The sequence below is a fragment of the Typopeltis vanoorti genome, chromosome 24 (genome assembly GCF_054136105.1).
Source record: "Typopeltis vanoorti isolate ZY-2024b chromosome 24, IOZ_Tvanoo_1.0, whole genome shotgun sequence".
NCBI classification, from domain to species: domain Eukaryota; kingdom Metazoa; phylum Arthropoda; class Arachnida; order Uropygi; family Thelyphonidae; genus Typopeltis; species Typopeltis vanoorti.
In genome coordinates this window covers 55,233,184-55,246,923 of record NC_143572.1, presented here as the reverse complement: position 1 = coordinate 55,246,923, position 13,740 = coordinate 55,233,184, and the positions used below count along the sequence as shown (strand labels likewise).

At 34.3% G+C, this 13,740-nt stretch overlaps 1 protein-coding gene across 7 annotated transcripts in view; it reads right to left on the bottom strand.

The window, feature by feature from the left end:
* The window catches only part of LOC150093229 (uncharacterized), a 307,481-nt gene that overhangs the window by 131,333 nt on the left and 162,408 nt on the right, over positions 1–13,740 (bottom strand). For all 7 annotated transcript variants that reach the window (XM_090413531.1, XM_090413528.1, XM_090413534.1 and 4 more), the window contains 2 exons: positions 8,038–8,266; positions 4,448–4,702 (listed from right to left, as the gene is read on the bottom strand). In XM_090413531.1, coding sequence (XP_090269657.1) covers positions 4,448–4,702; positions 8,038–8,266 — 484 coding nt within the window. The remainder of the gene's footprint in view (positions 1–4,447; positions 4,703–8,037; positions 8,267–13,740) is intronic.

Here is a 13,740-nt window from a genome sequence, read left to right as displayed (position 1 = left end):
AGGTAACCCTCCCTACATATCAGGATGTACCTAATTACCTCTCACTCCTTAATGAGTTTTTTTGAGGTGTTACCATAATTAGTATTCCCCACATTGATGTTGTTCACGGTCGTCTTTCTGAGTAATGCTGACATGTCATTTCAACAAGAATATCACTGGAACATAGTTTTTTTAAACAGTTTTTGGGAGATCTTACTAGTCCTAAACCCTTTTGAATAAAAGAAAGATGACATTTTCCCTATTGGTTTTAACCAACTTCATGTTGCATGAATGATGAAAACATTAATATATTTTGCATATGCTCAATGTCTTGTTTCGTCTTTCTATTATCAAATGTTGTATACTTGGTTGAGGCCATAGGAGGGCACTGGAATATTTGAGCATGAAGGATTCATGCTCCAAGGAATTTTTTTTGGTTCAGCACCAGATATTCTCACCCATCACAAGAGTCACACATGAATGTCCACTAGCCAGCAAGCAATAAATATGCATGGAAGTGGAATTAGGTTTGCTCCAGATAGTATATTAGCATTGTGGTAAGGAGACTTACTGCCATGCTAGTATACCATCCAAAGGAAGGAGACTTACTACAATATTGCTGGTCCTTGCTTGCAAGCACCAGTGGCTTGCTAATTGACAGATGATTTAATTTTTAGTTCCAGAAACTATTCCATTTGTTCTTTTGAAATAATAGGTGATTCCTGTTAACTCAACTATGACTGAGACATGAGCTAGTAAACACATTCTATATGACTCATATCTTATGCTTCATGTTTTGAATGTAGTTACTGATCTTCTCTTTTCTCTTTGGTAATGTCCATGTTACATTAGATGAAATATAGAATTTATTAAAAAAAAAAAAAAAAAAAAAAAATTTCAATATATATTTTTTCTGCGTGTTAGGTAAGTGTTTAGAAACATGTTTAGTACATATGTTCCTTGAAAACATTCGATTACTAACCTCTACACCATGAGGAATATGGTGGAAGATTGTTAGAGGATACATACTGCATTTGAAAAAAATGCTAGTTTATGTAACAGGTTTGTGTTCCTTTAGCACTGTTGATATTATTCTTAATTTGTAAAAATCAAGTCCATCAAATCACACACTGTACAAAAAAATGTAACAAGAAGCCAATAAAGCTCTATTAATAGACCAAATACATCAATCTAAGAAACAATTCTTTTTAAATAATTTTTAAAATTTCACTATCCTTGTCCAGATAGGCATATATAAATCATAAATGTAAAAAAAATTCAAAAGTTTGATGTTTTAGAATAAAGAAACAGCTGCAATACTGAACTGCTACCCAACTCTATCCATGGCAACTGAGTTATAAATTCAACAAACTGCTCACTAACAAATGGACTGAATGTTCTGTCTAAGGGTGTAGATTTCACCTTTTCTCCTAAGTGGGTACCTTTACTTTGATGTTATGGTAGGTGAGGAAAAGGGCATCAGGCAGTTATGCACAGATGAAGCAAATAAATTATGATCTGAAATTGCCCAGGCCTTATACAAAGCAAAACCTCCTCCTTTGAATATCCTTCTCAAACTACAAGCTTATAGCTCCTTGTATCTAAACACTGTCGTCACAAAGATGGATAAAGGTAATGCCATTGTCATAATGGATACCAAAGAATATAGTCATAAAATGAATATCTTATTGAGGGATAAGGTCAATCTACAATGTAATCAACAGGGACCCAACAAAGAGTCAAATCAATCAAATAAATTATTAGACCACATACCAACTTGGGATGCAACTATTGTTGAGAAGTTACAAATTCATCATGCTCTTCCACCATTTCTGTATAGCCTTCAAAAAGCTGGCTATCCCTTATGACCAATAGTAAACCGTATGCTCTCCCACTTACCATCCTGCCAAACATATTTCTCATCTTCTTTAAAATCTCACTGGCCACACTAGCTCTTATATTAAAAACAGCACTAACTTCAAAGAAAAAAATTAAAGATCTGTATCTGTTGGATAACGAAATGATGGTTTCCTTTTATGTGGTTTGATGTAATTTAATATCTTATGAAGTACCATCAACAAACCACTACAAGAGACTTCAATTTTTGCAAGCTGATTTCCCTAAAGACATTGTAAACTTGTTTAAATTCACTAATTCACCATGTTGCTATTTTACATTTTGCAATAACTTGTTCAAACAAATCACAGGAACAGAAAGTTTTGTAGAAGTCTTGAAAGATATTTTGCCAAATAATAAATAACAACTAGGAGATCCTATCAGGTTATCCATTATGTCTAATAGTTGATTCCATAGGATCTCCTACTTATTAATTGGCAACATATCTTTCAAAACTTCTATGAAACTTTACTGCAAAAACCACCTCTTATATCAAAAACAGTTTTGACTTCAAAGAAAAAATTAAAGATCTTCATCTTCAAGAATCTGAAATGGTTTCTTTTGCTGTATACCTTCACTGTTTACAAATATACCACTACAAGAAACTCTACAGCTTTTACAAGTAAATTTCCCTGATGAGATCATCAAATTATTCAAGTTTACTATCAATGGCTGTTATTTTACTTGATGTAATAAATTATTTCAACAGATCAAGCATATTTTATTTTATTGGATGACATCTTTGCAATTTGAAACTCACTCTGAAACAGAACTACTTCATTTTTTGGATAAAATTAACTTTATATACTTGCATCAAGTTAACTATTGAACATAATTTTAACAACAGTCTATCCTTTTTGGATACTTTAATACTTCATAACTCTGCTAGTAATACTGAATTTCCTGTTTACAGGAAGCAATCCTTTTATCCATTGATTCATCTCCTCCATCCCATTGGGAAGGGGAGAGTCTCCTAATGAGAGGCTTATGCCAATTTTAATGCAGCCGATTCGTCACTCCTTGCTACATTTTCTAAGGGCAACATTCATGACTGTAAATCCATATGTGTTTGTGGGACCAGTTTGCTGCCTGTTCTGAAAAAAACGAAAAATCCAAGTTTCTGGGTGAAAAAACCCTCTACCTCCGACCTGCTAACTCACCTTTAGTCAAAAGGGACCAGATAAAGGTTCCTGACTTCATGGACAGGAATTCAGAAAGACCAAGTCTTTCTGATTAAAGGGCTTCGTCTATACTGACTGAGCTCTGGAAGCCATCCTTTACAGGCAGACCATCTTTCACACACCATCATCTTTCAAAAAAAATAGGTATTATCAAGGTAAAAGCCTTGTGCATCAAGCACACATAATTTGTTCTTCTGAGTCTTTTCTATTAGAAGAATGAAATAAAACTTACTCTATAACCTAATGGATATAGCAAAATTTGATACTGAAAATATTTGATAATTATCATTCCTCTTCCAGACTGCAGTCTGATGTTAAAGGATCTACATACCCTATCTCAAAGGAACATCTGAACAAATAGCAAAGATCCTTCACAGATATAATTTGTATATCACCTTCAAAGCAGTCTGGAAGTTGTCATCTTTCTTACTGCTTATCAAAGATACGTTATCAGATTATAATCTATCCCTGCTTGGTTTATCAAATAAACACCAGGAATCTATCACTAGTGTCGAAAGCTTCTCATGCCATCGACACTAGACATAAAGTTCACTGGAACCATACCAAGATGCTATACCACAATAGGTTCAAATTTGACAGATTATATTTTGAACTGTGTGAAGGTCTGTGCCACCATCCTAGTCTTGATCGGACAGAGTGTATGCCTATCTCTAAGTTTTGGGAAGTGACTGCTGTTAATTATTTATAATTTTTTTAATTAATTAATTATACATCTGTACCCATGTCTCTGAACTCTGTTTCTTCCTACTGTACAGCTGCAACTGAGACATGATATTATACACAGACCGTATGACTTGTTCTTATATTCAGAATTTAAATGTTGCTACCAGTCCTTCTGCCTTCTCCCTGAATGAATCTCATGACTCTATTTAGTTTTCTCTTACATGTGTGAAACTGTTAGTTAAAAAATTACATGTCTGCGAGTGGTTAGCGTATCCGCTCTCCAGCCAAAAGGCTGTGGGTTCGAATCCCGTCGTGGGCATGGATGTTTGTGATTGTCTGTGAAATCACTAGTGGCAATGGTGGGCAGCAGATGGTGTTGGTGTAGATGATGAAGGTTGGTGGAGTAGTGAGACGAGGAGTTGTAGAGTTAATGTTCTCCCTCGATGAGTCTTTGGACTCCCTGGAGATGTGATATAATAATAATAATGTCTAATACACGTCTCTATTAAATCTACACCTCCTCGTCTCAATTTTGTTGAAATTGAGAAATTGAAAAAATAATTTCACAAAATATTAACTATTAATATTTTGTGAAACTTAACATTTTAATTTTGAAAACTACCTACTTTTTTAACCACCTCATATGTCAATTTAAAAAAAAAAAGCATGAAAATCTGAAAGTGAAAACATCAGTAACGAATACTCACGTATTTCAAGGATTTGACCTTCTTGAAGCTCTTCAATGGGAACACTTATTTCTTGAATACTTAATGTGGCATTGGGATCTAATCCTATAATTTCTTGTTGCTGAGATGGCTGTGACTGCACTTCCTCTTTGGTATCTGTTGTCAGTCTGGATTCTTTTGTTTCTACAGTTTCTATAAGTGAACTTGAACTATTTTCTGCATCATCTTGAGAAGCTTGTCCAATCCATTCATTAAGCTCGAGAACTTGTGATGAAGCTAAATATAACATAACAATACAACAGTCTTACTTTAGCTATTATATGTTAATATGTTATATTGCATAAATGCAAAACTGCATGTTTAGCTATGGTAAATAATTTTACCTACAATCATATGCAAAAAATGATTTATGCACACTTTTTAATATTAATGAGAAAACTACATCTGAAGTGCCATCAATCAGAATAATTTATTACCTGATGATAATCCGCCCCCACCACATATGTGCCTCTGGATCATAATCCAGTGATTTCTTTGTCATCTATTGTCTGAGGCTCAGTGGCGTACTTACATATTACAATTGTAGAGTGCATGTATTCTTAGACTAGTCTGCCTATTCTGTGAAAAACACTCAAGACTAGCTAAGTTAATCCTGCATGAAAATGACTAAAAGTTCTCATTACAATAAAACTTGAACTCAAGTAATTTTTCCAGGAAAGTGACATTAGAAAATACACTCCCACTCACGAAAGATTTACAACCTTTCATGAGTGGGAGTTGTAAATCTGCCCCCATCTCAGTGAAACCATATACGTATGCTGTCATCACCCAGATGAAAACCACTCTCACCAACTGCAGTCAAAACAAACAACTCATTTACAGACAAATTTTCAGATGCTATTATCAGATTCAATGTTCTTGTACGGCTAAACCTTCCATTACATGCTGCTTTACATAGTTATCCTTTAATGTGATTAATTTATTTCCCCATCATTTTGCACCCTTTTTCCTTCATCTAGTCTATATTCTCATAACTGAAATCACCCATAATGATAGTCTCCATAGGATATTTGTATTAAAATTCATATATCCCACAAATTAAAAAAAAATAATAATAAATAAAGTTAAGATGATAATACAGCATTATTTTGTCAAGTGGTTTGTTATCAGTTAAACATTTCTTTCTGTATGTTTCAAGATATTTTACTTTCGGCTAAGAAAGTTCTGCTTAGATATTAAATAAATTTATTTAGTCAAATATTAGAGCATAATTTTGAATGAGCCATAAAAAGTTGAAATGTTTCTGCTGTTGGTATTTAACAAAAGTTGCTAAAAAAATATCAGGTTGTTACTTACAAGAGAAGTGAAAGTCAACTTACTTCAATGCATAAAACAATGTGAAATAAAAAAAAGGAATGATTCACAGTCTGAAAAATGATTTGAAACTGCTGATGAGGTTTTTTAATAATTTATTCAAAGTATGTGTGTTGAAGCTTCCGTACAGCAAGTAAATTTGTTCTGAAGTGATGAAACTGTTGGTATGATTTTAGTAATTTAACCCATGAAGTTGTGCAGCTTTCATATAGAAAAATGAATTAAGTTACTGGTGTTTTGGAAGAGAACAAGATATTCTTTCTTCAGTGTTCATTGATTAAGGCTGTAGGAAGAATTTAAATGACTTATGTTGTTGTCATATAGGAGGCAGTTTTTGTGTTACATTTTCTCCTGTGAATTCAAGAAAAAATGAAAGTCTGTAGGAGACAAGAGACTAAAGTTCCAGTTTTTATAGGATAAAAAATTAATGTGTACAACTTTCAGTCACATAGTGTTTTTCTTGTGATCTGAAGAAAATATTAGCACCTGCAGAGTTATACTGATTTTGTGTTGTAAGTTTTGTTTTTTAATTAAAGACATTTCTTTTGGTTACAAAAGGTGTCTGAAGACTCAATCTCTTGATGAGTTAATGGGTTAATTTAGAATATATATATATATATATGGTAGTATGGTCTGGGATATGAACCTGTGTTCAAGTTTGAGTGCAGTTTAGTTCAGGAGTTTTCTTTTTACTTTGAAATTAAGAGTTAAACCCACTCAGAATGGAGGGAGTAATTTACTAATGGTGCAAATAACAGGATTGCATGCACAAGAAAGAAGAAAGTAAAAGAATATAATACCCTCCTCTCCATACACATAAGATTTATCTATATGCAGTTCTAACAATCCTGGTCTGCAGCAGCATTCGATTATCTATTTTGTCCTGCTAATCTCACATAAAACAGCCTCAAACCCATTTCTGGTCTAAGTCATACCACCACCACCATTAGAAGTTTCTGTTTTCCTACCCTTTTTGTCTGTCTTGCCTGAATAAAATGAGCCCACCACATTCCAATGTATTCTAGCCCAATGAAAGTGAAAACATTTTGGTATTAGTCAAATAGTCATTAGCAGTATGTGTTTGTGTGTGTAGCATTTAGTTGTTTAAAAGTAATGCTGATGCAATCGATGTGACTGAATTCATCAGCCAGTTTGTTTAGAAAGAACAAAAACTTTGCGACTTCTGTATGATATCATCTAACTCAGTTCTGGTCAAAAAGTGGAAAAACCTCTCATCCTCGATAAGATTCAATACAGGTGCATCTCCATGGAGTCCAAAACCTCATTGTGGTAAGGGCCAATAATCATTATTCATCGAATATTTATAATACCTCTCTTTAAACATTTACTAACAAAATGCCTCCAGTAACCCATTCTGCAAACTGAAAATTTGGTCCTAATGCTCTCTGCATAATTTCCAGAGGCAATTCCTTATTGTCTCTTTTCTGTCAAGCAATGAAAATTTCTCATGCATCAATTCTGTAAAACTCCTTTGGTAACTAAGTTTCGTACACAGCAGTTCAAATGTGGCCATATCAGTCTTAGGAAGAAGGATAACAACCTCAATGTCTATTTGTTGCATTAATCAACATCCAAGTGATCCATCCACGGAACTAGTGATCCAACATCACTCCAAATCCCTAGCTTCATCAATTTCCTTAAGGCCAGGTCCATCAGTTCCAATTCAACTGCCAAATTTCGTGAAAATCCATCTACAACCAACTTTCACCAGAGCAAACAGCATTAAAATCTGTGTTCAACTATGTACATAACTCTGCTTAGGACTTTGGTTGAACGTTTGTTATAGCAAGTGAGTTATATCAAACTCACTTGAAACAACAAACTACCAACAAATGTCAAACCAAAGCTCTAGTCATAATGCTATTGTAAGGGGGAATTCACTATAACAAACCATTCTTGTAATTCCTAAGAGCTTGCTATGGTGATAGCCCACTGGATTCAGAGCAGAATTCAAACAAGCAATTAACAAATCTAATAAATAAACCAGTCCATTCTAAAGCAAAAGTTTAATTGATTCAGGATCCAGAAATGAATAAAGCAATAAATTTACACAGTATTTATAGATAAAATCGAAATTTGTTATATCATATATATTAAAAACACTTCAAAGACATCCCAGATTTATTTTATGTAAGTTCCCTACTTAAATCTCAATTTCAAAAACAATTTTTCAAAATAAATATCGGAATTTGTGAATTAAAAATCATTTTGCTTACTTGCAACATCTTCTAACATTACTGTGTTTGGTAGATCAACAACTGGATCTGACACATCTGTTTGTGGTGCTGGTTCAAGAATAACTGATGTTACATCTCTGGATGCTGCAGTAGGTGTTGTCATACTACTAGATGTTATCACTGGGGTTTCTAAGGTACCTTCTGGCAGAATACCGGCTGCTTGTATAAGATCAGCTAATAAGGTACTCTTTTTATTAATGTCAACAGCCTATATTGAAATAAGAAAAATTATTCTTACTTTTTAATTTGTGGTTAATTTTCATATTATTCCTTTTTATATCAGATATTAGTCTTGTGAACTACAGAAAAAAAGCAATTAAAAATCCACTGCAGTTAATACATGTATAACAGAAGAGTAATAGTATATATGACTGAAGATCATCAAAAGAATTTGTGCAGTTTTGCTATATGAAACATTTGTTAAAAAAAACAAAAAAACATTTAATTCAAAAATGTAAACATTTTCCCATCTAATAACCTTCTACAGCAAAATACAAGTTCATAAAAACTACTTTTATAAAACTTGCAAATTACATAAATTATTCATTAATTTATTCATCAATATTTAATGATTACTGAGAAATTAGTATGAGTTAAGATTTTGAAACTGCTGGTTCTGTGTAAGATTATCCAGTGATAAAAGAAGGTGTTAATCAGATGGCATTCTGGGGAAGATTAAGGGGTGCAAAAGAATTTCCCAACCAAAGTTGTGAAGCTTTCCAGATCATTTACACCACACAAGGCTTTACAATGTCCTGAAGGAATGCAATGCCACTCTAAAAACCAAGCACTCAAATCAGTCAAGTTATTAGTTTTTAAATAAATTAACAGTAGCTAAAAGATTTAGTTACTCTTACTTTATCATCAATTACTGCTACAGCAAATCTGTAGGGATAAAGACAATAGTCTGTTATGATAGTAAGTTTGCCATAGTAAATTTACTAAGGAAAAAAATGTTTCATTGATTTTCCAAGATGAGGAAAGTTAAAGGATCCGAAGGAGTGAAACTGAAAACTTTTAACTTTCCTATTGTTTCAGTAGTTATGGATAGACATAAGAACTATTAATTAAATAAACATAAACCGCTCGCAAAGTATAATAGTAACTAATATATGCTTAATAGTTTAGAGCACTAGTTCCCAACCTTTTTTGGATCATGTCCCACCTCAATGTCTCAAAGATTTTGATGCCCCCCTCTAGCATAAAAGTCAACCAAGTTATGAAAAAGTATAATACAAATAGGAACTTCAAATAAAAAAGGAAAATAGGTAAAACTGTTTTTAATTTGACTTTCTTCAATGAATATAAATGGTATATTACACTTTGTATATTATAAATGCATAAATCAAACTCAACTCAGGAAAATAAAATCCAAGTTAATATGATCCTTGAGCATGATGTCTGCTGCAAAGAGTTTTTATTTGAGATACTAATTTAGCCAATTTCAGTCTCAAATTCCTACGGTTTGTGATATCCAGACGATTTTTTTTTTTTCCCCAGTAATAAGTCAACTAAAGCCACATTCAACTAAATATGATGATGGGAACAATAATTTTCTTGCAAAACTAGTTAAATTTGAGTATTTCATTTCTGTTTCGTCACAAAGCCATGCCATCGTTCCTTTTATGTTGACTAAAGTTCTAATAGACTTGTCATTTTGCATTTCTGAGAGTTTTTCTTGATACTGCATGGCCACAACAGTTAAGTCCACTAGCATTGGCCGAGTTATCCAAGATGGAAAATCAATTTCTTTTAAACCAGAAAATCTGTCATTTAAACCACAGGCCATTTTGCTCAGGTGATCCACAATAACAAGTACAGCAGCATCAGTTACCTCACACTTATTTAGCCAATAAAATTGGTCAAATTGTTCGGCTGAAACATTCTTTTGACATAATTGCAGAAATGCAATAAAGCTAAATATCTTAGCCTTTGTATCAACAAAGGTCTTATTTGCTCCTTGCAATTGCTTATTTAACATATTCAAATTTTCAAAGATATCTGTCAAATAACTCACAAATGCTTGGCCATCAACTGTTTGTAGGAGTTTCATTTCAGGTTTGTCATTCAAAAACTCACTAAGAATATCAAATAATTCCATGAATCTTCTCAGCCAATTGCCCTGTGACAGCCATTTCACCTCGGTGTGAAGCAATAGTCTTACATGATCAGCAGTTTTATCCTCACAAAACTGTTTGAAGAGATGCTCACATTTGGCATTAGCTTTGATAGTGTTGATACATTTTATAACTGAATAAATACAATATCTCATTTAGAACAAGTGAAAGTTTTTTGGAAATTAAATTTTCTCTATGAATAACACAATGCACAAGCAACATTTCAGGATTGTCATCTTTCTTTAATTTTAAACAGCCACGTTTCTTGCCCATCATAACAGGAGCACCATCTGTAATGCAAGATATAATATTTTTAATCTGCACAAAGTTAAATTGGCACTGTTTACTTTTCAGAAGTGACAGATGCTATGATTTAACCTTAACACACTTATGCCGCCAAATATTTATGTTGACTGCTGTACTAGTGTTGACAGCTTGGAAAGTCAGGGTTGCAACATCGATAATTTATAATCGACAATGGCGATTTTTTGACTATATCGGTGATGAGGTGACGAATGCAACATCATTTTCTAATTGTCCCCCTATGAGGCATATGTCCCATGTTGGGAAACACTGGTTTAGAGGAAGAGCCAATGTTTAGTTCACAGATCACTCTTTGTTGTATCTTGAGTATCATGCAGTCATGTCATTACAGAAAGGGATATTATGTTGAGATCACCTAGAAGAGAAATCAAACTTTTTTTTTCAAATGGGACCAAAGTAGATAACCAAATGCCAAGTCTAAGGCTGTCATTCTGATTAAGCATGGCATACCCACTCTCTCATTACAACAACCACCATTATAACAAACTATCAAAAAAGTCCAACCACAGTTGCACAGGCACAATATATGCTATTGTGCCTGTGCAACTGTGGTTGGACTTTTTTGATAGTTTGTTATAAAGAAAATTCACTACAGCAAAATATCTACCATAAAACACTACACTATCTAATTAAAAATATCCAGACACCTGCTAAATCCCAACTCTCATTCTAATATTGGAGGTATTAATATGGAGTTGGTTGATAAAACCGTCAATCTTTTTTTGGAAGACTTTCCACTAGATTTTGGCATGTTTCTGTGGTAATTTTCTTCCAGAAGAGCATTAGTGAAGTTGGTCAATGATATCAGGTGATTTTCCCTGACTTGTAGTCAGCATTCCAATTCATTCCACAGGTGTGTTCAATGGGGATGAGATCAGGGCTCTGTGCAGACTAGTCAAGTTATTCAACACACATATCTTCATCAGAACCATTCATGCACAGACCTTGCTCTGTGGACAGGACCATTGTTGTGTTAATACAGAAAAGAGCTTTCACTGAACTACTGCCATAACATTGGAAACAGAGAACTGCCTAGAATTTCATTATAAGCTGCATTAAGATTCCCCATCAATGGAACTAGGGCAGCCCACCTGAACCATGCCTACTCCACCAAACTACACAGCTGGCACATATCTTGATATAATATCAAGACACATCAGTTAGACTGCCAGATGGTGATGTGTGATTGGCTCCAGAAAACACATTTCCATTGTTCCAGAGTCCAATGGTAGCAAGCTTCACACCATTTTACCTAAAGTTTGGCACTACCCTTGAAGATGTTAGCTTGTTTGCAGCTGTGTGGCCATGGAAACCAATGTACTTCAGCTCCCGAAGAACAGCTGTGGTGGTGCTAGCATTACTTGTGGTAGCAAGTAATGCTTGCACCACAAGTAATGAAACATACTACTAAGTTACATAATCATTACATAATAATGATTATGTAACTTAGTAGTATGTTTCAACCTAGGACAGGCAATTGTTTCTTGCCACATGCTTCAGCAATCAGCAGTCCAGCTCTGTGATGTTATGTGGCCTATCAAGGTTGCGATTGTGCTGTCATTTATACTTCGCAATAACATTACAATTGATCGGGACAGCTACAGCAGGGCATAAATTTCTAAAGCAGAGTTGTTGCAAAGGTAGCACCCTATGATAGTGTCACACTGAAAGTCACTGAGCTCTTCATTATGCATTATGGCCCTTTTTACTATTAATGTTTGTATAAGACTGCAAGACTATGTGCTTCCTTAAATGTATGAGCCATGGTTGTGATGTATATCTTGAAAGGTATATCAATTACAAAGGGGTGACCAGATACTGTACTCCTATGTTCCTTATGAGTCACTATAGTGAAAGTGAAGTACATAGTGTCTTATAAGTAGTGCTTCTTCAAAAATATGTTTTTCTCACAGAGCAAATAAAGCACAACTACTGAATTCTAAACCATTTCACTATAACACGAGGGATCTTGGAAGGCAGTGTGTTTTTTTTTTTTTTAAATAAGTATTTCTCAGTATATCTGTCCCTCATCAGTAACCGTCACTCAACTATCCAGTTTATAATGGAACTTAAACATGATATATGTTGCTTCTTGGGTATTGTAATCAGAAAGAATACCTCAAGTCCATGATAAGTGCAGAACTGGAAGAAAAATTCTAAGCACTACTCCAAAAAGATTACTCCAAAGGAATGGCTAATGAAAAATGCATAGAAAGAATATTACACCACCCTTCACGATCCTGTTGAGATACAGTAAACACAACAGGGTTATGATTTGAAGAGTTATATCAAACTGGCATTTACATATATAAATCAAATTCCAACAATCCTTCAGTCCTTTTAGCTTCGACATTCTTTATACAAGCTTCTATGTATGTTATGAGATAATCTGTCAGTGCCACATTCCATGTTTCGGTTGGACAGGATAGCCGTTAGTGAGAAATGAAAGATCATAAGGTAGATGTTGAATATCGTAGGAAAGACAAAACAAGACTTTTTGCTTGCCAAGAATAGTCCTATTTTGTCTTTTGCATAAGGCATGATCATTTACTGAAATTTGATAATCATGCATTATTACTACAAAAAAACATATTTTTCCTACTGTGTGCATCAATAACGTCAACAGCTATCCATGTAATAGCTAAACTACAACTCTATATAAGATTATTATTATTATTATTATTATTATTAAGAGAGACCTCCAGGGAATCAGACCTTCAGGGACTCATCGAAGGAGGCCACACACTACACGCACGAGCTATCACACTTATTCTTGAATTCATTCACACTGCTTGCACTCACAACATCCGATGGCAATCCATTTCAATCGCGCACCACCCTATGAGAGAAAAATCTAGTCCTCATCCCTTCTTACCAGCATTCATTCTCAGCTTCCAAGGATGCCCTCTTGTCCTTTCCCCACCCTCCATAAACTGAAAAATTCCATCAATTGAAATCCTGTATGACCCTTTCAGAAGTTTGTAAGTCTCAATCACATCACCTCTCTTTCTCCTGTTTGCTAGTGTCTGCAGTCTACAAATTCTCAATCTGTCTTCATGAGTATTCCACAATCCTGATATCATTTTTAATACTCTTCTTTGCACTCTCTCCAATATATAAGAATCGCAACGGTAACCAGGAGACCAGACCGGTGCACAATAGTCCAAGTGTGGTCTATTGTGCACCGGTCTGGTCTCCTGGTTTTTGCCTCATCTAAGGATGTCATTTTGCCTCTTTTCAA